Consider the following 26,704-nt stretch of genomic DNA (forward strand, 5'->3'; position numbering starts at 1 on the left):
TATTCGTGTTGTATGAATTAAAACAGTTAGGACTTAATTTCTGGCATCAATTGCCTTGCCAATAAATTTTGAACCACTATGAAGATGTATTGATATGTTTAGTGAATTGGGCCCCCAAATAAGAAATTATGCAATCTCTGATGTTAAAGAGTAGAAGCTATCAGCTACTACAATGATGAATGGCTCAAGGGAGAGGTTTTAGAAATATTCATAAACTGACCATGCACTGTGTGGTAAGACATTTCATGAGCTGGTGGAGGAGTTGAAATGTCTATGAAAGAAATAAACCAGGATAAAATAATCAATTAAATAGGAAATCCAAGGTTTAAAAACACTCAGATTAATGAAAAACTCCCCCAAATAGTTTCTCAGCTATTAAATCATATGAGTAATATTTTCTTACCATTCAGTGCCACAAAGGAATCTGAAAGATAAAGAAGAAGAAGAAAGTTACTTAATGCATGATATATTCACTTACTAAATCTTTGTGTGGAAAGATGCCAAATCCCTTCTCTGAATCTAGCTAAGCTGGTCCTTAGAAAACAGAGAGAATGATATGACCTGATGATAAACAGGCCAAAACTCAAAGTCATCTCAGCTCTTTATGATGTATAAGAAAGAGCCTGTGGTACAATGATCTTACCACTGAGGACCCAGAATTACCCCAATGCCTCAATGAGGCATTAGCAGAGAACTTCAATAGAGAATTATTACTGCTACTACTATTTTATTTTTTTTAGCATGGCTCACAGGTTATAAATGAGTTGACTCCTAGCGGCAGCTAGGTGGCCCAATGGATAGAGTGGTGGTCTTGGAGACAGGAAGATGAGCACACATCCTGCCTTGTTCACTATTTAACTGCATGAATCTAGACACTTAACCAGTCACAGCCTCAATTTCTTACTCTGTAAAGTGAGGCTAATAATAACTCCTACTCCCTACCCTGTAGGTTTTTGTGGGGATCCAATGAGGTAATAGATGCAGTGCTTTGAAAATTTTACTTATCTGCAAGGCAACTGGAGTTGAACGACTTGCCCAGGATCATACAGCAGGTAAGTGTCAAGTGTCTGAGGCTGGATTTGAACTGAGATCCTCCTGACTCCAGGGCCAGTGTTCTATCTACTGCATCACCTAGCTGCCCCTTTGAAAACTTTAAAAGGCTACATAGACAGTAGTTATAATGCACAGTGATGGCATTGTTTTTCATGTTTTGTTCCCAGCACATAATAAGAACATATTGAATTATTACTAATAATATCAATAACATTTCTATAACCTCCTCCTTTTGATAGGCAAACAGCAACATACAGTCTGGACAAATCAGATGCCTAGCTATTCTATATGCATTTCTATATATTCTATGCATTCTATATATTTGGAATGTGCTTTTTCCTCATTCGCACTCTTGGAATCCCTAGTTTCCTTCAAAGCTCAGTTCAAATGATCTCTCTTCCATGGGACCTTTCCTCATTGCCCCTAGTCACCCCCTGGCTGCCCCCCTGCTTTGCTGTGGTGCTGCAAACTAGAATTAACCTTGCATTTGCTTTGCACAGTTTTTGAATCTGTATGTTGTTTTCCCCAATAGAACTTAAGCATTTGGAGGCCAGAGGTCAGCCGTTAATAAATGTTTGTTGATTGATACAGCATGATGAGGTTGCAAAGTACTTTCCTTACAACAAACCTGTGGGGAAGGTAGTGAGAACGTGGTCATCCTCACCTCACATATGAATAAACTCAGGATCTAAAAGACTGCTTTTGTTCACAGAGCTAGTAATTGACCAAGGTGGGATTTGAACCCAACTCTCCAAGTTCCATACTCTATCTGCCAGCCACACTGCCTCAACTGAACACACACACACACACACACACACACACACACACACACACACACCATCATCATCAACAATAAGTAAATGCTCTTTCATTTCTCTGTCTGTAATGTAGAACTATTTATATTATGTTCCATTCTTGTCTGGGCTCCAGTGCTCCTCTGATTGCTTCCTTTGAAGTCAATGCCTCTGCCAAAAGGCAGAGATGTGAAGACTGTGCGGGATGAATGGAAATGGAATGAATCTCTAATTCTGAGAGTTCAGAACTGACTTTGGATTTTTCCTGAACATACCACCCAGCTTCTAACAACCACCTCAGTACTCTGATTTCCATTCTTCTGCCTTATATTTGACCCCCCACCCCCTGTTGCTTCCCACATGGCAAGGTTAAGAAAACAGAAAACATGTGCCTCAAGCCAAATGCATTTAAAGTTTACCTACAGAAACAACATCCCGTGAAAATGGGACTGAAGGGCAACAGGCAGAAGTAAAGCTTATTAAGTGCCTGTTTGTCTTATGCCCTGAGCGCATCCTAGTATGCATAACCAACACAGTATAGGCATATGTACACACAGATATTTCTCATTCATATATGCATATATGCTACAATGACGGGATTGCTTTCATTCATTTATTGATGCCTGAAACTCTTTATCTGCAGGCACAAGAGATATGACTTTGTTACTAATATTGGCTTTGGTATTCCAATTCTGGTGCGAATCCACGTAAGCTAGGAAATTTTAGGAAAAGGTTTCTAGTAAATGATCCTAGTATACGTGGTTATCAAACTGATGTGACATCATAATGAAATGCAAGCCTTAACTCTGAATTTCCAGGACCCCTGGGAACATTTCAAAAGTAACATGTAGACATTTCATTTTGACATCACAAATAGAAAACAAAGTCACATGATCAAGTACCTATAGGCTAATGTGGAGATTAATTTCTTAATTAAGGGTAATTTTTAAATTTTCTTTCTTAATTAAGGGTACTTTAGCTCTTTATTTTTGCATTTAATTAGTACATATAAATAAAAAATAAACAAAAATTTTTTTAGTAGTGTCAGAGTCATTATTCTATATCATTGTGGTCAAAAGTTATTTTCCATTGAGTCTAAGAGATGGCAGCATGTGTGAGCATGCCACTTTCTCCCTTAGGACATGAGTTATTTATGAAATTGTGACTACAAAGTTGTTTTAAAAGTTCTTTGAAATAAAGTCTGTATGCATGTTCCTTCAGAGGTCAGCACAGGTTCGTGGGTTAACATCTTTCAAAAAGTGATATTTGACATTTTCAGCTATTAAGTACGTAGTTGGTTATTTCTAAAATTTGTTTTCCCTTATCCCGTAGAACCTCTGCCTCGGATACCAAAGGACATGATCCCACCTCATAAAATTACTATTTTTAATAGTAACTTTTAGCAAATGTGGTGCAGTAGAGCAGAACTAACTCATAGCACAAGAACATTCCAACTTTTTATTTCTGAGCTTTCTAACTCAAAAATGACTAAACTAGCTTAGTGAAAATTTTCTAAAACAAACAATGACCCATCTTTTGAGTGCACTTGGCTAAGGCTTTGAGTGTGGCAGCACATTATAAAAAGAGCAAAAATTTTAGTTTGATACTGGCAATGCAGACACAAATTCATGTCCAATACTAATGTATTTCAGAGCTGAATTTGTCCCCAAACATAATTGCTATGAAACCTGTACTAGCATGCGTAGCATGCCCTCCTCCCCAACATACACAACCCTTTTTTATTTGTTATTTTAATGATTTCTGTTGCTAATGTGCTTTTTGGTGCTATCAACATCAGCACCATGCAGGGAATAATATTTTGGGCATCTGTAAAGAGTCTTTGACCCAAGATAAACACTGGTAAAAACTTAACTTACTTTGGCAGTCACCCAGGCCATCTGTATTGCCGTGTTCTATGTCCTGTTCAAATGCCAGCCTTTTTTTAAGGGAGAAAGAAAGAAAGGAAGGAAGAAGGAAAGAAACACAATGGTATGAGTAATAACTCAGAAAACATCCTTACGTTTCATTACTGAAATAATGCAAATTTAGTAAATCGGGAAGGGGAGGTATTAAAGACTTGCTGGTTACTTTTAACAGTTTCATATGAAGTCTATAAAAATGTGAAAACTAGCAGAACAAGTTCTATGCAAATATTGAAGATAATTTATATTATTGTTCTGGGATAATTATTTCATTTGTATACAGAATTTTTGTATAGAATCACAGAAATCTATAGAAGTAAAACATCTTGGGGCAGATAGGTGATGCAGTGAGTAGAGCACCTGCCTTGGAGTCAGGAGGACCTGAGTTCAAATCAGGCCTCAGACACTTGACACATTTACTATCTGTGTGACATTGGGCAAGTCACTTAACCCCAATTGCCTTGCCTTCCCCACTCCAAAATTAAAAAAAAGAAGTAAAACATCTTAATATACATCAGTATTCTATTTCTGGTTTCAACTCATGAGGGTGGTCAAAGAAAATGGAAAGGACCCCAACATCTTCCATTTCTCTGAGGTCACCAGGAACCAGTTCAGGTATATGAGATTTTTAGTAAGTAATAAGATTGATTTTAATAGTAGTTTTATATTAATTCTAAAAATCAGTTTATTAATTTTATTATTTGTCAACATGATCTTTGACCTTCAAAGGAGTCCTCTTGGAAGGCTTCACATATTCCTGCTATTGTTTAAAACCTTTCTGAGACTATAACTCCCCTTTTGAAATTGACTTCAAAGAAAACGTATGAGCCCTACAATAAAACCAGTCCTATTGTTCTAAAACTACTCTATGCTATTGCTTAAAAACAAAACAATTTTTTTAAAAAAAACCTCCAAATAGAATTATTCAGTTTTGTCACCACCTTATTCACCAAATTTGGGTATTTCCAAAAATCAAATGCCCTCTTAAAGGATAAAGATTTACTACCATTTAAAAGAAAGTGCTGCAGGCACCAAAAGTGTTTTCAGCAATGGCAGCCTCACTGGAATAATTCTTTTACTTCTTAAGAAGACTATTTAGAAGGGGATAACACTCTTTTGGATGGGTAAGTTCTGATTTCTTTGTTTTAAAAAAAATCAGACTTATTACCTTATAGTACTGCCATATGGAGGGAACAATCACTTGCTAGGCTGTCTAACTTTTCTTTGACAACACCTTTCCATTCTTCCCCCTTCTACTTATGAATTCATGAAAATGGAAATGAATCTCTAAACTATCAGATGAGTTTTGCTCCTTGTTAGCAGTTCTGATAAAAAACCAGCTACCAGGTTGACTTTAAGGTCTGGCAATAGCCCAGTATGGATTCTTTAGATCAAATATGCGACCTGTCTGTCTGCTGTCTATCTGTCTCTATCTACCTCCTGTTTATAATATAGCAACTACCTACTTGTTTAGAGGAATTGTTGATTAAGGATGAGAATTAAAGAGATTCTGAAATAGGAAAAAGGCCTGAAGGGAAAGTGTGGAATCAGAGCTAAATGGTTGTATCTCAGCTCCTTTCCTTTTGATCTTACAGAGTAGAGGCTATGGGGTCTACCTGAGAAAATACTATGCCTCATGAATATGTCCATCATGACCATGAATTCACCACAATTGTTTCATTAGGTATTTTTTATCTAATGTTAATATAGCACCTAATGCAAAAGTAACAACCCGAACAAAACTTACAGTAGGGGAAAGGTTTCCTAACTTAGCCATCTTGCTACAGACCTGCCAAGAATTGATTGACCACATGTGGAGTAACAAGGTTAATTATAATCCAGTGTGGAAGGAAAAGTTTATTGATGTGAATACCATTCTCATTGTACAAATACACTGTTTTACAAATATGGTACAATCTCTCCTTAACAATATAATGGGAAATGAGAAAGGGGTTACTTTTCTTTTATCTGAACAAACCGTTTCAGGAACATAACAGGGCATCCTACTGTTTTGTAACCCAGCTGATGTCTTATTATGGTCTAGACATGTTCCTAACATTCCCTCTCTCCGGGGAATGTTTGGAGGCCCCTTGTGTTTCCTCCCTCTATATTTTTAACCAACTTCAAGACAATTCCCTGCTTGCCAATTTGAATCACCTGATATCAAAGAGTCCTATCTAATCCCAAGTGGAAAAAACAAAACTGGATTGAGGATGTTTGTATTCACAGGTGTGAGTAAATGAATGTCTAGTTTGCATAAAGGCAAATTAATGCTGGTAATTTTAATGCTCTCTTCCTCTTGGTATTCTGTTGCTTACTTGGTATGGGGTGACAGATGTGTGCATGAACTTCCTTCTTTCACCCACCCACAGTATGGATCTCTGGAGGCAATACAGGTCCTGCAGGAAGAAGAGGATCATAAGTCATTAGGAATCCATTCTAACCACACTATAGTTTTCAGTAGTGCATAATACATAAATACATACTTTTTGCACTTTCCATGGCGCTCACACCGGCCAAGAGGAACCTTTATCACACAAGTAGAGAAGGCAACATAGAGAGAACTACTTGCTTTGTCCAGCTGCATGCCCATAATCCTCTTGTCTTCTATCCCATCATAACTGCACCTGATTTGATGAGATGGTATGGTGTTATAAATGAAACCTCCAGGGTAATCTCCACCCCCACCCCAACAAGGTGATTTTCCTAGTCTGAATAAATCAAGGGGAATAATTTTCCAGAAAAGCTGAATTAGCTAAGGGGGAGGTTGGTGTCATTTTTTTTTCTTCACCACAGGAAAAATAATGCTATTTCCGTATGAAAGAATTTCACAATAACTTCAAAACAATGAATAGCACTGAAATTTAAGACATAAAACAATTGAAAGTATAAAATTACTACTATCAATATGACCTCATGATATGTAAAACCTATATCTGCCACCATTTTCCCCCCACCAAATGCTTCTAACTGCATGACACAGAAGCATCACATGTTCTTCCACAAATAATGACTTGGAAGGAGCAGAATGCTGTACACACTTTTCAGGGTTGTAAATGTTCATCTCCTCCAGGAAAAGGCTATCATTTAGGAAACCATTGTTTCCTGTCCTAGCCAAGAACTTCAAGATGATTCCTTTCTCTGATCCCAGGAAAACCACAGTGTGGTTCTGATGTGGCCCAGCGGCAGTATCCACAGCAATTTTGGTCAGGCGGTATCTGTAATGACAGCATTGCATTTAAAATAAAAACTTAGTGTTACTCTATCATTGACGTTTCCCTTTTCCCACTTCAAAAACTTCTTTCACTGCTTTCTAGTAATTACTTAAAGGGATATATATGCGTATAAATAATATTTTTGAGCTGGGTTGGCCCTTGTTTTAGCTTGCAGAGGATTAGTGTGGCTCCAAATTTGGGTAAGCTTGTATGAGTAGGTTTAAGCAAGGTCTCATGGTCAAGAGTCACCAATAATTATCCGTAACCACCTAGCAACATTACTCCAATAAATGGCAACAAGGAGAAGGAATTGATACATCATTTAACTTTTATATTATTCTCATATATGAAAGCAGTGAGCATGGTTTTTCCACATTCTTCCATTAAGGAGTGAAGCCTTTGTCAATACACTGTCAAAATGAAAGGTTAAGTGTATACCCAGACTCTGGAGGGAGGTCTGAAATGGGTGAGAGGGAGCATGGGTTTTGCTTTCTGTACATGAAGAAAGGCTTATGTGCAGAAAAAGGAAATACGTATGTTGAAGCCAAAGGCTGAATTAGCTCAGGTAGGTGAATAGGAAGGCACACGGATGCCAAGGACGAGCAGTGCTGAACATCCTTCCTCTAGCCAGGCATTTTCAGTTAGGAAACAACATTGCTATGCATCAGCTTTGTACTGAGAATTACACAGGATAGGCAAAAAGAGTTGACAAAATGAGTCTTTGTGTGGGCTATGCATGATCATTACTACCTTATAGCTACAGGGTTGAAGAGCCAGCTTTTTTTTTTTTTGGCACCCTTGAAACTTCACTCCCATCTGTGAATACTTTAGGTCCTTCCTTGATAGAGGCAAACTTTATTTTTTTTTGTCTGGAGGACTACCACTTTCAGGTGGCACTTTAGAAACCCCTTACACTGTTTGAGCATTACCTCAAATTAAATATGTGGGCATTACTTAATTATCATTATATAACTATTTCTTCTGTTGTCACCTCCTTTCTAGATGAGGATTAGGGGTATAATTCTTTCCTTCAACACATGTATGCAAACATATATGCATATGTATATGCATATGTGCATATGCATATGTATGTAGAATATATTCTGATTGATAGTTCCATATGTTGGGAACATACTCTAAGCAAATCTCTAAGACTATGAGAAGTTGAGGAGAAGGTGTCCATCTACAATTTAGAGGTAGTTTCTAGATCTAGGAGTTCCCTATACTAATGAAATCATAGGTCCAGTCGTTACCCCTGTTTTGTTTTTTTATATTTTTGATTTAGTGGTGAACTGAAGGAAAATTCTTTGCATTTCCTCTAAGAGCTAGCTTGTGCTGGGCAAGCCTGAAAATATTGGAACTCTTTGTACCTGAAAAGTTTATAATGGAGTTTTGGTAGGTTCTACTCAACTCTATCATCATTCGTAGCTAGATCTATACCTAATACAAGAGAAGTCTGTGGGAATTTCAAAGCGTGTTTCAGGGATATATCCTTTTGCCATATTAATGAGGGAGAGAAGGTTCAACCATGATCTACATGACACTTACCTGACCATTGTTCTCAAAAACCATGGTCTATTGATGATCGAAGGTACTGCTTCATCCATAAGAGGATGTGTCTTAATGAAGTTTAGTGTATCATCGGGGAACTCATTGGAGCTTCCATATTTTTCTAATGATGCTGAACCAGCACAGCAACCTGGTCTAAAAGAAAACAGAAGGGAAGGAAGAATAGAGCTTATTTAGTATCTTATGGCAAATTCTCTGCATGAAGTGCCTCTCTAAGCACCTAACATTAGACAGCAATGTACCACAGGCTGGGGAAAGGAAGCTGACCAATGCATAATGTCGACAAATAAAGTATGCTTAAATTTCCTCTGGGCCTGTTCATTCTTTAATAGGAGTCTAGGACTCAGTTCTTCCTAGGTTGGAAATAATTTGGCTTACTACCAGAAATACAAATAAATCTCAGTAAGCAGATGATGGTTTTTGTAACAAATGAATAAATTCAGGATCTACAAATCCATATATTCTTTAGGACAGAAATTTCTTACTCCGAGAGGTTTAATTATATGTTCGTTCATCACTATATTCATGATCATCAATTTAGACTTTTATTGTTCGAGGTAGAGAAAAGTGAGTGGAGTCTTTCAAAAATGAGAAAAAAAGCCATTTAAAATCTAACCATGGGTTCATATCAGTCGGCCTCAATAGAATCATCCCCAGTATCAAGAAATCAGATTAAGTGTGGTTGCCTTTTTTTGATAGACAAGTGTCAAAAGGTAATAACACAGTAATACTGTGGGCATGAAGGAATTACCAAAGCTCTCTAATGAAGAAATAATTTGGTTTTGTAGCAAGAAGAATAAAAACCTGCTTGGCTTTCAATAAATTTCGTTATGTTAGAAATCATGGGACATCCTGTCCATAACAGGAAACAAGCACTTTCTGGTACGAAGCTTCTGGTAAGCTCTCTTGGGTGTGGTATTATAGTTGATAAGTTCAGCCCCGACCATTGAGTTTCACTTTTTTCTATGACCACAGGTTGCACTCCTAACCCAGGCCAGTCCTGCAAATACATACTAATGATTACAGGGGGAATTCAGCAAGAATATGTGGAAGGATCAGTGTGAACGCACCACTTTGGCACATCAAAACTTGGAAGGTTATCTTTCAAGAAGGAAATGCTGTAGGATTATTATTCTGTTAGAGGATTTCCCTGAATTGACTCAACCTCTTGGTTGTCTGGAAAGTAGCTAATTCAAAGTAGTGCCTTCAATCGATTAGCAAGTTATTTATAAGTCTTTTGCATCCTCAAGAGTTACTCTCAGTGTGAATTTCCAGTTAGTCTGCTGCAAGTGAACAATGATATAAAGCATATTAAACTTTCCAGATAACTCTTACTGAGAAGCTTGCTAAACTGGGGGGCTTGGGGGAGGGGCTGCAATCCCAGGCGTAGCAGCCCTCACAATTGAGATTTAGCTATAGAGTTTTGCATCGGTTCAACTTGTTCAAGTCCCAGCTGTAGCTTTAGTTAATGAGGTCTAGAGTCTGTCTAAATCTCCCTTCCTCCTGCCTTTTAATTTCTTATTATTATGGACTTGACAAACATCGACAAACTTTTTTTTTTTACTATATAAAGAACAACAGGAAAAAGGACTGCATGTGAAGTCATGAATCTTCAGTATAAACCTCTTGAGTTCCTGCCCTCCCTCCCTCCCCACAAGTACATTTCAAACTTAACATGGTAGTTACAGCATTGTCCTGCCTTTGCGTCCACTTTGGAACTTTCTACTGCTTTCTTCTGGGTAGTTTAAAAAATATTCATCAATGTTTCTTTTGTCCTTTTCTTCTTTTTCTTAATAATCCCTATCACTACCTTCTCACTTCACTCCAATTCTCCCCTACTCACAAATGTCCTTTCTTTATCAAATAAATATAGTTACAGGAAAGAAATACACACATTGCCCATTTCTGAAAATGTATATCTCTTCCTACAACTCTAGTATACCACCTCTCTACCAAGAGACAGAAAGCATGATAAATCGTCAGTCTTCTGGAGTCAAGATTGATCTGTACATTGATCATGGTTCTAAAGTCTTTTATAGTTGTGTTCTTTTATAATACTGTAATCATAGTATGAGTTTAATACTAAATCTCCTCCTCACTTCACCCTGCATCAATTCATATGAGTCCTAACCATTTTTCTGAGTTGATCTTTTTTGTTATTACTAATGGTGTAATATTTTTTTACATTCATATTCTGTAACCTGTTCATCCACTTTCCAAATAATGGAGTTTTTAGTTCTTTGCTACAAGAAAATCTGTTACTGTAAGTAATTCATTCTGATGCCCTCCATCCAGTTCGTGGTAATAGTCATTAATTGTGGATTTCGTTCCATTATAACCTATGCTTTGTCTTTCTTGCACCTCCTAGAACACTCTTTATAAAAAAGGAGATGGAAAAAGAGAAGGAATATGATCAAGGCTAACAATTTATAATTGAAGTGTTCAACTCTTATTCCTGTTTCTCTTTTCTTCTCCAAGCCTAGCCTGAAAACACTTGCCTTTCTACTTTATTTTTCTCTTTTTAATTTCTCTTTTATGCTAAATCCTCTGAAGCTGGCTTGTTTTGCTTGTGACTATTAGCTTATGACTCTACTTTCTCTCTTATACCCCTTCATCTCTGTAGTTCTTGTTTATTTCCCTTTTCAGTTTAATATATTTTTATACCAAGCTTGCACTTTCTTTTTCTTTCTTCTTCTTCTTCTTCTTCTTCTTCTTCTTCTTCTTCTTCTTCTTCTTCTTCTTCTTCTTCTTCTTCTTCTTTTCTCTCTCTCTCTCTCTCTCTCCTTCCCTTCCCCTCCCCTCCCCAACTCTCTCTCCCTTTGTCAGGTTCAGGATAGAGTTCATGAGATATCCACTCCCTCTACTTCTTACATTTTAAAAATATCTCAATTACGAAAAATAGCAACATCTTCCTCCTAATTTCTCATTTCTTCTCTAGTATATTTATTTTCCCCATTCCTTTTCTCTCCTCTCTTAAAACCCCCAAACAGAACAAAATAAAACCCAAGTTTATCTTACTTAAATATTTCTGTTACCTTCAAAGGCAAAAGGATTCTTAATAAATGCTTTTCTCTTCTCCTCCATTAGGATATAGGCGCTTCATTACTGTTTGCTCAAATGTATTTGCCCTTATAGTTTTTCCTTGTTTACTCTATTTACATTTCAAAGTTTCTACTCAGCTGTCTGTTTTTATCATAAAAGCTTGAAAGTCTTCTATTTTAATAAGGTTTTATAATTTCCCTTGTGGAATCAAACTGAATTTACAGACAAGTTATTCTTGGTTTTTTTTTTGCGTATTGGTAACCTTTGCTTATTGCAATATTATATCCCAAAATTTTCTCTCCTTTATTATAGTTAAAGCATTGTCTTGACTGATTTTGACTGTGCTTGGTGTTTTAGTTCAGGTTTCCTTTTAGGATGTGATCAGTGGATTTTTCTATTTTGTCCTCTGGTTCCAATAGCTCTGGGAAGTTTTATGATTTCTTGAAATATGGCGTTCGAGTTTATTGTTTGCTCATGTTTTGGAGTAGTTTTCCAGTCAATATTTTTTATAGTAGATACCTTAGAGATTCTTTTATTTTTTCAATCTTTTGACTTTAACTATTTATGGTTGTCTCAATGAAGTCTTAAGTCCTGATTGGTCCATACTATCTTTCAGGAAATCTAGTACCTTTATATTTTAATCAAAGCTATTTATTCTCCCAAACTCTAATTTCATTTTTGTCTCATCTTTCATTTTGACAGCAATTTTTTCCCTGTGATACTCTGCTTGTAGTAACTGTTACTCTTTTTTTTTTCTAGGTTTACCTCTTGGGCTTCTCTTAATCCATGATATTTCTTTATTATATTTGTGTTTTCTTCTATTTACTCATATTTTCACTTCAGTCCCATAAAAATAGGACTTTATGCTCAAGCCAGTCCCCTCTGGGACTCTTACATTGGTTGAATATCAAGTATAAGGCCTTGTTTGGTCCTGCCTTTACTAAAAACCAGATACTGCTAACACTACTATTCTGAATGGGGTGAATAATATTAGGTCCCACCCTCTGTCTCAGTTCCTGGCTTCTGTCTCAATCTCCCAGCTGAACACTACTGGTTGTGGCCTTGGCTAGGTTAGGTTTGCTTTTGCTTCTCCAACTCTTGGATGTTGGTTCTGTCCTTTGCTATGGCCCTGACCAGCCAGATACTGAATTAATACTCACTGATCTTAGACCTCCTACACAAAACCCCTTCCTCAGTGGTATCCTTGTCTGAGATGACCTTGTCTCCTACAGCAACAGCCAGTGCATAGGCTGGGAGGCTGGCTCTTTCACTTGCTTCTGCTCTGACAGGCTAGGTCTGGAATCTGGCTTCAGGGTCCTGTTAACTACAGCTTATGATGGGTTGTAACCTATCATATTAGGAGCACAGGGTGACTTCAGGTCCATTTGTTGGAGCTTGTATTGGTTTCTCTGGTATAGCTCCTTTCTTATTATTTGTTGGCTTTCCACTCATTTCCTAGAATTCACACAGTTTCTCTGGTCAGACAACTCTACCGACCTCTGCCAGCTTCTAGATATCTTTTTGTTAAGTTCTGATCTGGATAGACAATCTTAGTTTTCTCTCTCCAATTTTCTTTGTCATTTCTATATCTGGAGCCCTTTTCAGATATTTTCTGGTGCTCAAGTGGGGTCCTCTTCAACAAATCACACTGCCATCTTAAAGTGAAATCTTCCCCAATGTTTAAAAATTAACAAAAGGATACATCTTGTTTTGACAAATCACTTCCCAAGAAATAATCTTCCTCCCTTCACCCCAATACCTTCCCATTAAAAACAATGGATTATATTCAACTGCCTAGTATAGTTATGTTCCCTTTAGAAAAATGAATTCCAGGAGGCAGCATAGTATTTTAAATTGACTGCTGGACATGGAATTAGGAAAACCTAGGTTCAACTTCTACCTTAGATATTTGCCAACTTTGTGACCCTGACCTCTCTGAGCCTCAGCTTTCTCGTCTGTAAAATGACAACGCTGGACTCAATGGCCTCTAAGGTTTCTTCTAGCTCAGTATCTATGATTCTGTGATCCTATGGACTTAGGTTCTGTCAACAGAGACAAGTCCCCACTCAAAATGGACCAGGAATATAACAAGGTCAATTTTTACTAACCTGGGCTTTGAGGGGAAGGTGCAATTTCTATTTAGCACTTCATTAAATATTGAAAAGCAAAAATTGCTTTAAAAATATAATGTTACATCATGGCTTGAAATCATCTGCAAATGGGAGCAACTGGAGAACCTCATCATCTCTAGGGAATCCCTTTTCCATTTGGACTCTTTACTGAAAGTGTCAGTGATATCACCATAGTATGGTGGGAAAAGTGCTTGATCTGGAGTCAGAGGACCTCAAAGGTCAAGCCAAGGCTCTGCCCCTTACTACTTGTATGACCTATGGACAGGTTGCTTTACCTTTTTAGGCCATGGCTACCTCATCTGTAAAATAAGGAAAGAGTTGAACTAGATAACAGCTAAGGTCTCTTCCAGCTCTAAATCTATGTTGATCATTAAATGGAGAGCTGGTGGACCTGGTTTTGCATCTGACAAGATGGATACCTTAACCTCTCTGACCTTAGTTTTCTTATCTGTACAATGAGAGGAGCTGGAGTAAGTGTGAGGTTCCTTCCAACATGGGCTAAGTCCAGCTTCAGGAAGTTAAGCAAAATGGTAGTAAGTGACTATTCTTTAGTTTAACGTTAAAGTGATAGAAGGTGACAACCTGACATCTAAACACAGCAAGTGTTCTCTATGGGAATTTATTTTTAGATTTCACTGTAATCTATATTTTGCATTTCCAACACAAAATGGATTAGCACATTTAGCTGTTCGATATCTGTTTATCCCTATCGATATCTGTTCTGTAAATGCAAAATATCAGCACTTCTGTCTACATAAAATTATAGTAGGGAGGGGTGTACCTGGGTTTGGGAACCCGCTCATCAGGAACTGGTGTCCATGTGGAATCTGGAGATTTCTGTTCTTTGAACCTCCCAGTGAAAACATTGGCAATGTCAACCATGTCATAGGCACAGACTGCAGACCCAGGGATGCTGCAACATAGCATTTCACAGAAAGTGTTAACCTGCACAGTAGTGATGCATACAGTTTTGACTTGAAAAACATGCTGTATTAAACTTTGTAATTTGGGGGCTTTGACTCTAAGAGGTTCCTTAATGCAAGGATTTCTAGCATACAGAGGGGGGATTTTTTCCTATTGAGATTTCTGTCAATGTCCTGAGTTAATTACAATAAAGTCAAAGATGGAAATCTCTTCTTTTCTCCTATCCTCTCACTGCCCTTTGAGACATTCATACCTTTTCATACCCTTTGAACCTCATACCATTCAAACAATAAGGGGAGCAATCTACTAGTTGGCTATTTAAAAGTTTTTCTATGCCCAGATATTAATTGCCAATCAATAACCCACAGAATTCAACCTCTAGAGAGTGTTCTGCATGTCAAATATCCATGAAGCTAAAGTACTTGTCAATCACTGGGGCTGACCAATACTTTATTGTTTATTTGGGTATACTTTTGAATAACTGCCTATCTCCAAGAACTAATCTGCTCCATTCTGGTGCTCAAGGATTCCAAATGTGAAAACATTTTAAATCAGACACTGTAAATTTAAATTTTGGCTTCCTGTTTATCTGCTTAAGACTAAATAACAACCTTATAAGCTACTACAAAGCACTATGCAAATACAAAGTACTGTATAAATGCTAAGTAATAATGATGATAATAATCTCCACCTATAATTACATCTTTGCGAGATACTTTTGGAAGACTTAGAGATTTTTCTTCTTCAGTGGTGGGAAGGCATGAATTATTCATTCACCTCTGTTTATTGTTTGCAAATAAACTCATGTTTGTCTGAAGGTAGCTAGTGCATTTTGATCAAGTAAATAGCAGGCACCAGCTGGCTGAAGGTTTTAATCAGGCTTTTAGGTAGTGGACTATTACACTCCCACATCAGCTAAAGACACAGGGCACTAGCCCTTTCAAGTGTGGGCACATTATCAAAGAACTGAGAAAACCAATTTTGGTACGTTACATATGCTGAAATGATATGGAAAAGGTTTCACAAGTGATTATGAGGATTTTATGCCTTCTTAATTCCATAATACAATTATTAACATGGTAATAATATAAATAAAAAGAATATGAAAAATGTTTTAAGTAGGCTTTATAGAGGAGAGAAAGTAGACAAAATTTAAAATTCTGAATTTTAAAAAGTGATCAATATGTCTTTTCATCAATTTGCATATCTAAGACGGAGATTCCTTTAAACATCCCAGAATTGGAATCATTTATAAAACAACCTTTTTCCCTATATTTCTTTTATCAGAGGCAGCATGTCATAGGAAGTAGAGAGTTGGTCTTTAAGCCAAGAAGACCAGAGTTTGAGTGCTGCCTTTGACATGTACTGGCTGTGTGACCTTGAGGAAATCACTTAATTTCTTGGTGATCCAGGCAGTTCTCTAGTACTGTAAATTTCAGAGAAGGTGCCAACCTGAACTACGAGTGGGAGTTTCCTCACTCAGGAGTTCCCTAGACCAACGAAATCAGAGATTCGGTCTCTAACCTTATCTTTCCATATCTCCTAGTGATAAAAGTGCTGTATGACTTATCTTTATTTTGTGAATTAAAATACATTTTACTTTGAGAATTTCATCTCTCTTAAAATAACTAGAAACTCCTTAGGTAGCTGCCAAACCACAATAAAAAAATCACATTTGGATCTGGAAAGGAGACTGGGTATATTTAAGCTGGGAAGTCATATGTGCAGTTTTTTTTTTAATTGGACTGAACAAATGTCGAATTTTAGGATGTAGAAAGGGGTACATGGGAAAATGGGCATGCAGTTTGTGTATATATACAGCCATACATATATAAATACCCAAATTAACTACAAAAGACCTAAAAAGGAAGATGCTATTTGCATCCAGAGAAAGAACTGATAAATTTTCAAGAAGATATTTTAAAAAAATACCTTATATGGGGTTCTACAATACTCAAAAGCCTGTTACTATATATTAGTGGCGAAGTAGCCATGAAATAGTCAGACTGAAAGCGTGCTGCAAAGGGTGGCCTAGGTTCCAGAGTCCGGATAGGACTATCCTTAAAACAATGTTACACAGATAGGTTCCAACTTATTAAAAAAATAATAATAAAATCATGGACTTGAGATTCCAGTTTCCCACTCTACTGCTGAATATAACAAGGTATTTGGATATATTTGGATTAGCTGCCCTGCTAGGGTATTAGCCTTTACTAGGAATTTTGAAATGTGCAGTCCCAGAGAGAGGCCATTTACCATTCACTTCTTATCCTGAAAGAGACTAGAATTATCAGAATCTTTGAGCTAGTGGGATGGACTTCCTGTGGGAGTAGGAACTTTTAAAGGAGTCTGTCAAGGAGCTGAAGAGAAGAAGTATGCCTGTTGGAGACAGATGGGATAGAGAGGAGAGAGGAACAGCAGCAACAGGGCCATGTTGATTGGGTCCCTGCAGCTGTCTTGTTGTGTTATGTTCCAGAACTGGGGATTGAGATAAGCCTCAGGGCAAGCTCTGCTTTCTGAACTCAGAACAAAGAACTCAGGCTAAAACTTGTAAGATATGCTGGTCTCTTTAATGACACCCTGGTCACTTAAGAAGTGAGGAAAACTTCAGAAAGGCTTTATTTTTTCCAGCTTTCCTTTCCCAAAATGGGCTTGCTAATAGGAGCTATTATGTGATTTTTTTTCATGTTAGTCCTTTAAGCCATTTCTTTATCTTGATTTTGCTTTCAATAAAATCCATGATCAATCAAGAATACTTTGTACTCCATGTCTGTATATGTATTTCATGCAGGGAAAGGGAAGAGGAAAAATGCCAGTGACTAATTGGAATTTACAGAATTAAAGAACAGATCTGGTGGTCAGATTTGAGTTTGACCTGGGGGATCTGGGACAATATGAGAGGATCTTACGGTGATGCTTTTTATTAATAAGTTATATTTATAAGCTCCCTAAAATAGCAGAGAAAGTAGATAACAAGGCCATTTTGCCTCTAGGCTAGAGAAGGAGACCTAGACCCATAGGCAAATCTCTGGTCTCAGATAGAAGAGGAAAGGTGGGGTGGAGATGTGGACCAAAGGTAAGGTCCTATCCGTTGGGCCATGTAGTGGGAGGATAAAGGTGTGGTCTGGGTGAATTCAACTCCCCCAAATCTTACAGGGGGTAAAAGTAAAAAGACCTTCCCAGCCAACTTTGCTCTACAGCGACACCTACTGATTACACTAACAATCCTTTCAGCGAAGAAATCCTTATCGATTTCCAACAGAAAAATTTATACTATAATTTGAACCCATTAGTTCAAGTTTGCACACTGGAAAGTAGTTGGTCACTGTTCTCTCTCTAGAGAATCGAAAGATATATCACCTTTTAACTTGTTCAAGGATGAACTCAATTTGTCAAAATTTCTTCATAGAAACTTTTACCAATGATTTCATCATCACAGAACTGTACCAATTGTCCTATAGCATCATCCTTTATGATCCCTCCAAGTTTTCAAAATATCTATTGAAATAAGTAACATTACATGGAATCACAGAAAGTTATCATTTGAAGGGACCTTATTTACCCCTTCATTTTACAGACTTTTTTTTAACCAAAAAACATACGATCTGGTGAGGGGAACTGACTCTTTCAGGGTTGCAGAGCTAGAGCCTAACCTCAGGTCTTCTGGTTCCAAATCCATGATACCACCCACTTAGAGCATGGTATTCTCCTTAGAACACTGTAAGTGCTACACAGATCTGAGCTCATAGTCCTGCATATTCTGCTCTTATAAATAGGCCCAGAAGCACTGTGCTTCTGTTAAACTATGGATGACATGTCAGAATAGAGAATTCAAAACCAGGAATCCTCATGCCAACTTTATTTTTTGAATATTTTTTCCTTTATTCTTGGTAGGGTTATTCATCAAGTTATTTAACATTTTTCCATCCCTTAGTTTCCTGATTTGAAAACAGAGAACAATTAGGTTTAGTAACTGTTGAAATTTTTCAATAGAATGTTCTAGAAATACAAATTAAATCCATAATATCCTGATCTCTGGCTCTCCAATTGTCCTTGAGGTCCATTCCAAAGGATAGCTTTGCAAGCAAAAATGTCTTTTACTGAGGATCATTTTGTACTTCAGTGACTAAATATCCTTGGGTAGCATGTAAGGTGGGTCTGACTTCTCCCAAATTATATTCTAAAATATAGTACTGACGTTCTACTGTTACAGTCACCAACCCACATTTTAAAGCATTTTATGGGGAAAGAATGTGACCTCCAGATAATTTACTTTCTCCTCTGTCCCCCCTCTTTTATCTCTTGTTAATTAACGTTAGAGTCAGTATGACAAGTCTCTCACTCCCCTCATTCATCAGCTTCCCCTGCTTATTCCTCACCTGAGATCATATCCCATTTATGAGGCCAGCTCCAAGGCAACTAACTATAGGGTCACACCCAAGTGCCTGCAATTTGTGTCTGCTTCAGAAATAAGCTGCTTGAAAAGATGAATGTGTAAGTGACCAGGGTGCCATTTTCATGTAAAAGTCCTTTGTTATAATACACAGAGGAGAGGTACTACACAGAGAAATCTGTGGACAAGTACACTAGTTTCCATAATGTTCAGAGATGCCTAAAAAATGGCAAATAGCTGTTGTATTTGTGCCAATTATCTCTTTAAAATGCTCGTCACCATCTCCTTAAGAGATAGAAAAAAGTACAGGGGACAAAGATTAAATTGAAAGCATGAAAATAGCACAGAATCTAATTCCTGTCAACCCTCCCCCCCTCACCCAAACACACACTAATCTAATGTGTGCTTATAAATTACAGAATTTATTGATGAAAACTGGATATTATCTGCTTTTTAGATGCATGTAAATGAACATTTTTTTTCTTATGGTTGCTAATGCGGTACATTTTAAGAGAAACCTAACTGGAAAGGGCAGAAACAGACAAGATAAGGTCAGCAGTCACTGCACAGTTACCTGTTATAAGGTGTAGAGAAGGTTGCTAAGACAACATCACGGCCATTAATATGGATAACATCTGTAACTGCCTGCAGTATGTTGAAATAAAAATGCGAATCACCAGGAACTGAGCAGTTCAAGCGAGCCTTGAGAAAGGAAGTCCACTGTTTTTCCAGAACTCTTTGTGATCCTCCCATGTCATTCTTGCAAACCTGAGCAACTCTTGGAAAAACTACCTAAAACAGGCAAAACACAAGGGGAACATGAACACACTTGGACTGTGAGAGGGAGGACCTTAGCAGAATCCTGCTTTTCTTTAAAATTGAGCTGGAACAACAACGCACTTAATTTAATCCTGTGTTTCTATAAGCTGTGGAAAATAACAAACTGGAAAACTCAGCTTTGGAACAGCGTGCTATAAAAGATAAGGCTGTGGCATTTAATACATAAATCCTTCAAGAGATCAGTTGTCAGCCACATTAACTCATTACCATATGGATGGCTGCTTTACTTTCTATTTCCTCAAACAAAGGCACATTTTACATTAAATATCCCTGCAACCCACACTGCCTGCCTCTGTGCCTCATATCTCAGCTCCTTAAAAGGCTTCAGATTTAGCTGGTATTTTATTTATGCCCTCCACCCTTGGTGACCTGAATCATTTCATTATGTTTATCTGGAAAGCCATTGTGCCCAACTGTTTTCATCCAATATTCTTAAGACAAAAAGGGAAAAGCCAAAGCCTTCCTTTGCTAACTCTCTTTATCCTGGACTCCCAATTGTACTTGAAAGTCAGGGGATTTTTTTAACTACTTGAAGCTATTCTTGGAATTAAGCAAATATGTGTGGGTTAGATTTTTTTGTAGAAATAGTTTAATATGCCTTCAAATCATGGAGTGAATATTGAGAAAGCATGATGTTTCGCTGTGACCAAACGTGGGCCTCAGCAGCAGGACCTTCTCAAAATGATGACCCTGTCAATATGATTTATGGCTCTCATTGCAAGGTCATTCATAACAACATTGCTCCTGAAGTGGATTCCCCAGGGTGTTACAAAGCAGGCCACAAACATTTTCCTCACTTACCTTTCCCATGCTGTTGTATTCCACTGCAATTTCCCTAAAGAAGAAGTAGATATAATCACCATAATCCACTGCTTGGACAAAATATGGTTCTGTGAACAAAGAGACATTTTGGTTGGGGATATATGATACAGGGCAAAAGAAAAAAAGAATTTGCAATTTATCCCAAAGCCCACATGTTCATTGAATACTCAGAATCATTAGATATTTGGTAACCATTAATTCTAATGACCCTACAAACATGAATGTTGACAATCACATAAGGCATACGGACTCACATATAATGAAAAGTCAAAAGTAATCCTACACAGCAATGAGAAAAAAAAATAAGTTCTAACAATTTCCACAATTTTATTTTTTAACCAAGTACTTCAGAATATACTATATACATTTCTTAATGTAGCTGTGAATCTTCAATAGTCTTTACTTCATTGCCTCACACTCTTCTGTCCCCTGTGCCAACCTACCAGTGAAATATGATGGTCCTATCATATGGGACGCTAAAATGAGGGTTTAAAGCAGAGAAAGATGAATGTAATGTATTTGATTACACTGACACTGGTAGTTTTGTTAACACCTCTAGTAACTCATGGGAAGGAAAAAAATGGAGATAAATAAATCATCTGAGATAAAAGAGGCAATTTACACTTTCCTATCTGTCAGAAGCTATTGCTAAAATGAAACTACAGTATTGTCTGTAAGGACTTTAAGTCTCCCACTAGACATGCATTTTTTTCCTGCCTTGCCTTCCTTCAGTCCTCCTTTTCATTGTTTACTCACCTTTCAACCATTTTGAGTCATGTTTGACTGTCCTCAGGGTTGGGCTGTCTCCAAGGCTCCGATAAATGACTGCATCTATTGCAAGGAAGTCAGTCACTGTGGCAGAATATAGTTTTCCATCTTAGGAGAAGAAAATAATGGTTAGAGGGGAGAACAAGGCAGAGGAGGAAGGGAATAATGTAGTGAAGGTATGGAGAAAAGTCAGGCAGATTGCCTTCTGATATCAGGTAAATGAGAAAGGACCACTGAGATAATAATCCAACAGCCTGTGAAAAGAGAAGTCCCCAAATCTTACCCTTAGAGATTGAGATGATGTGAGATTAAGCTTTTAAAAAAATCCTGGTAATGTCTAAGTAGTTGCTCTGGTATAGAAGGGCAAATGACAAACTTTCCTTGCTCAACTGATTAGAAGGTACTTAAATGATACCCTGAAGTCTGGCCTCCTTGGGTACTACTGTGGCCCCAACAACAGCAGGTAATTAGACATGACTGAAGTTGGAATAAGAGGCCACTTGTATCACACATAATTACAAGTACAAATGCAATTAATAGAGCAGCCTTTAAGCTGAATAAGTAAGTGAAGTGGAAGAAGGTGTGGGAAAGAGATCAATTAATCACTAAGTACTTCCAGCGTCTACTATGTGTGAAGCATTGCGCTAAACTCTGAAGATATAAAGATATAAGAGATCCTGTCCCTGACTTCAACTAGCTTGCGTTCTAACAGAGAACACACACACACACACACACATATTTATGTGTTTGTGTGCATGTATGTATATGTATGTATGTGTATGCCTATTCACTTACATATGTAAGTTTGTATATATGTATATATGAAAACCAAATATAAATACTGCTACAGCTTACAGTAAAGAGTCTAATCAATGGGAAACCTGATTCTGATTTTTAATGGGCTGTCCTGAGGAGGTAAGGAAGCCCCGATGTTTCCACAGAATCCCAAAGTCATGTGTCAAAATCTAACATTTCTATAGCATTTTAAGATTTCCAAAGCACTTCACCTATCTCAGCTGATCCTCACAACAACCCTGTGAGGCAGGTGCTGTTACTATCTCCATTTTATTGATAAAGAAATTGGGGCTGAGAAAAGTTGAATGATTTACCCAGGGAAATCTAGCTAATAAGTGTCAAAGGTAGAATTCAAATTTAGATCTTCCTGACTCTAAGGCCTACATTCTATCCACTGCTAGTTCCACTGAGCTCCTATCTACCTACCTATCTATCTATCTATCTATCTATCTATCTGTGTCTATCCATCCATATTTCTCTCCTTCTCTCTCTCTCTTTGATCTCAGAGAAAATAGGGAAATACTAGAGTTTATTGAATGAGGAGATGAAATGGTCAAAGCTCCTTCAAGAAAATAATTTTGGTGGCTTTGTGGAGGATGTATAGGAGTGGGGAGAGGTTTCAGGAAGAGAGACCAAGTCTGTCCATTGAAATAGTCCAGGTGAGAGGGGATGAGGGCCTGAACTAGCATGATAGTTGTGTGAATGGAGAGGAGACATAATGTGATAGATGTTGCAGACAATAATTACAATATTTGACAACTGACTGGATACGTAGAACGAGTGAAAGAGTAGCCATACCCTTGACAATAATGGGGAATTTCAATAGACAGGTGGGTTTGAGGGAAAAAATAGTGAATTCTGCTTTGGGTATGTTGATTTTGAAATGCCTATTGGACCTATAATCAAAATGTCCAGTAGGCATGTGGTACTGGAGCTCTAGAGAGATTAGGGTTGGATCTATAGAAATCTGAAAATCATTTACATAGAGATGATAACTGAACCTATGAGATATGATGTCAGCAAAGAGAGAGCATAGTGGGTAAGCAAAGTGCAGAGACCCAGGACCTAGCCTCGGGAGTACACACATAGCTAGAAGTCAGATTACATAGGGTTTAGATGAGAGTGTGGAAAGAGGGTAGAGACGCTAGTGTAGACTGCTTTTTCAAGGAGTTTGGCTGAGAAAAAGAAGAGAGAGTAGGATGATATCTAGCTGGGATTATGGGATTGAGTTGGATTTTTTTGTTTTGTTTGGACAGAGGAGACTTAGAAATATTTGTAGGAAGCAGGGAAGGAACCAATAGATAGATAAAAGCTGGAAACTTAAGAGAGGAAATGACATGGTGGGGGCAATCTGCTGGAGAAAATGGGAAGGGATAGGGTCAAGAGAACAAATAGAGGAAGTGGCCTTGATGACAAGGGTCACCTCTTTGTCAGAGACTGAAGTAAAGTAGGGGATGATGTTAAGGGGGTATGTCGGCCAAGCGAGATAATGTGATTTGCTAACTTTCGGTCAGCTCCCCTGGATCCAAGCTACCAAGGACACCCAGGCCTTTCCACCTGCCCCACAGATGAGCTATGTATTTTCTATTCCAATTAGAATATGAGCCTCTTGAGAGCTGGAACAGTTTTGTTCTTCTATCCCTAGTGCTTAGCACACACAATGCGCTTAATAAATCCTTGTTGATTACTCCTAAGAATAATCACATTACACAGCTATCAAATCACCAAATTCTATTAGGACAAACAAAAATGATGATGATGATGGTGATGATGATGCTAGCTAACATTTATACAGCACTTTAAAGTTTGCAAAGCAAACATATTGTTTCATTTGGTCCTTACAACAACCTCATGCAGTAACTCCTATTCTTATCTGCATTTTATAGATGAATAAAGTGATGTTCAAAGAGGTTTTGTGACTTGCCCAGAGTCACACAGCTAGCAACTCTCTAAGGGAGGATTTGAATTCAGATCTTCCTGATTCCAAGTCTACAAATATATCCACTGTTCCAACTAGTGGCCTAAATTAAACTATATTTAAAAATAGAAAGTCATTTTGTTGATGTATTTTTTTTAAAAAATGGATTACATTCTTTCAGGAATAAAATGGCAAAATAATTGCATAGTTTATTTTCCATTAAGAAATTGCACATTTATTTTCCATTCCTTAGTATGGTCCATTGTTTAAAAATAGCTCCCACAAATCATTAAAACAAATCTTCCATTACCTACATCATTTTGCTTCTTCAGCTTTAGTTCAGGTAAAAAGCAAAGGCTTTGCTTTGCTATATGCCCTCTTTTCAAAAAGCATTGACATTTTAATTGGTTCAGAGTTGCCCTAAATAATTCTCTGCACTTGAGAAGGGCCCATGAGGCCACTCACAAATAAGAAATGCTAATGAGCTAGATCTATCTAGCTATATACTTCAATACTTTTGATTACATCAAAGCGGCCCTTGAAAATTGCAACCCCTTCACCCCTTAGTAGATAGTACTTTGTGAGTTGCTGTGGCCCAAAAAAATCCATCAGCTCAGCAACCTTCTGGCAATGGGTCTCTCCACATTTAGCACATCAGACATACTGACTTTGAGTCAGTAGACTCAAAGAATTTCCACCTGCTAGTTTTTGTTTTAGAGACTATTTGCTGATGTTGTTAGTAAAGATAGGAACCCATGATTACCTAGATATTGTGATGTACATATGCACACATATTTGCATATATATGTGCTGAAATGGAAATCAATGGTTTATTGTCTATAGCTCTTAAGCTATGGAAGGAGGCCCAACACAACACTGGGAACTACTTTGGCACCCTCCACTAGCAGAAGCCATTTGCCAAGGCTGTGTGTGCTTTGGGGAGGGGTTGGGGGGGAGGAAGGGAGGGCTAATATCAGATTTTGGGAGATACTGCTCTGTGAGTTCCATAAAACCTTGACATTCTTTTCATTACTTCCAGATTGCCTTCTATATATCCCACTGTTATGAATACATATGCATATAAGTGGGTACATATATAAGAGCAGGGTTGAAACCACCACCATTTGGCTATGGCACCTTGAAAACGAAAAAAAAACAAACCTGTTTTTGATTGAATCAAATAATCAGAACTGAATGTAAACAGGGCCTGTAAACCTGCTTCAATCAAAGCCATTGTGTGTGAGCTACTGAACCACATCCTAAGTAATTTGTATAAAAGGAAGAAGCTATCTCAGAATGGGGGGAAAGGGGAAAAGATTCTGAGCAAGTGGAGGATTGAGCTGTAGTAAAGAAGAGAGATACTGAGGAGAGTCATTGGTGTTACAGGCATCTCAGAGGATGACCCAGGCTACGGCAAATTCCAAGAAAAAGTCAGATCTTCCCCCAACTCCCTTATCAGATTCTCAGTCACTATAATATAATTTTCTGGGTTTTTTTTTTTAATCCAGATGTTTCCTGGAAACTGAATTATTCTTCTTCCACAAAGAGTTCAATGGTTAATCACAGACAGATATAAAAGTAAGGTTAGGTAGAAAGTCCTGTGTCTGCCTAGATGTTAGGAATTTTCCTAACTGGAGGCTTAAAGTGATTATAACTAAGTTTATAACTTTTTATATAAAATAACCTCCATAAAGCTTAAGAGGGACCTAATGAACAATTCATTATACTGCCCCTAGGCTTAAAACTAGCTAATAACTGTAACAGAGTATCACATATACATATACGCATATGTACACAATATAATTATATATATATAAACATGTTTGAGGGAGAGCCACTTTCAGTCTTAGCCAAATTTGTAGGCGAAGTTCCTTTGTACGTGAGTTACTTATATACCTAGGTAGGGAGAGGTCCTCCTAGGTGTAAGTGATTCATTTATATCTCCTTAAGAATTCAAGGCTTTGAGTAATTAATTAGCATGTTAAGGGATAGCAAAAGTCACTGAATTTTCAGCAGAAACAATGAACTTGTTCACCAGGCATAGGTTACCTCTGAACCTTTTCTCTAGCCATTCCTTTGCCAAGACCAAGTAGAGAAGCTTAGAGTTTAAAAAAAAAAAAAGAAACAAAACTGGGGAAGCCTAAGCCCCAGAGCCATTTGGTAATTATTTGGCAAGAAGTCATTGCCTGGTTACAGCCTAGCCTATCAAGATTTGGGAAATGTATTGGATGACCACCATAAGTTAGAGTGAGGTCTCTCTCACTGAGGAGATTTTACCTTGAATTAGGAAGACTAGGCAAAAGAAAAGGAAAATCTGACTTCAAGAGCTCCCAGTCAAGGCCTTGAGGGCATAGAAAGGGAGATACATATTAGTCTCAAACTAAGAATCTCTATTCTTTCTGAAAAAGAGCAGCAGAGTTCCCAGCCAAGGGCTGAGGCTGAGCCTAAGGCTAGAGCTGGAGGTGGCAAAGGCTGCTACTGCTTCTGTAAGCCCAGAGCTCAGTGAATTGACCCATC

At 37.7% G+C, this 26,704-nt stretch overlaps 1 protein-coding gene across 2 annotated transcripts in view; it reads right to left on the reverse strand.

The window, feature by feature from the left end:
* Positions 1–26,704, reverse strand: part of SEMA6A (semaphorin 6A) — a 183,745-nt gene that overhangs the window by 35,643 nt on the left and 121,398 nt on the right. Inside the window, exons 8-18 of one of the 2 annotated variants that reach the window (XM_036740539.1) lie at positions 21,463–21,582; positions 20,686–20,774; positions 19,619–19,836; positions 14,509–14,640; positions 8,533–8,688; positions 6,811–6,987; positions 6,256–6,396; positions 6,088–6,168; positions 3,725–3,783; positions 404–424; positions 221–271 (exon numbers count right to left, since the gene is read on the reverse strand). In XM_036740539.1, coding sequence (XP_036596434.1) covers positions 221–271; positions 404–424; positions 3,725–3,783; positions 6,088–6,168; positions 6,256–6,396; positions 6,811–6,987; positions 8,533–8,688; positions 14,509–14,640; positions 19,619–19,836; positions 20,686–20,774; positions 21,463–21,582 — 1,245 coding nt within the window. The remainder of the gene's footprint in view (positions 1–220; positions 272–403; positions 425–3,724; positions 3,784–6,087; positions 6,169–6,255; positions 6,397–6,810; positions 6,988–8,532; positions 8,689–14,508; positions 14,641–19,618; positions 19,837–20,685; positions 20,775–21,462; positions 21,583–26,704) is intronic. The other variant, XM_036740547.1, reaches the window with a different exon arrangement.

The sequence above is a fragment of the Trichosurus vulpecula genome, chromosome 1 (assembly GCF_011100635.1).
Source record: "Trichosurus vulpecula isolate mTriVul1 chromosome 1, mTriVul1.pri, whole genome shotgun sequence".
NCBI classification, from domain to species: Eukaryota; Metazoa; Chordata; class Mammalia; order Diprotodontia; family Phalangeridae; genus Trichosurus; species Trichosurus vulpecula.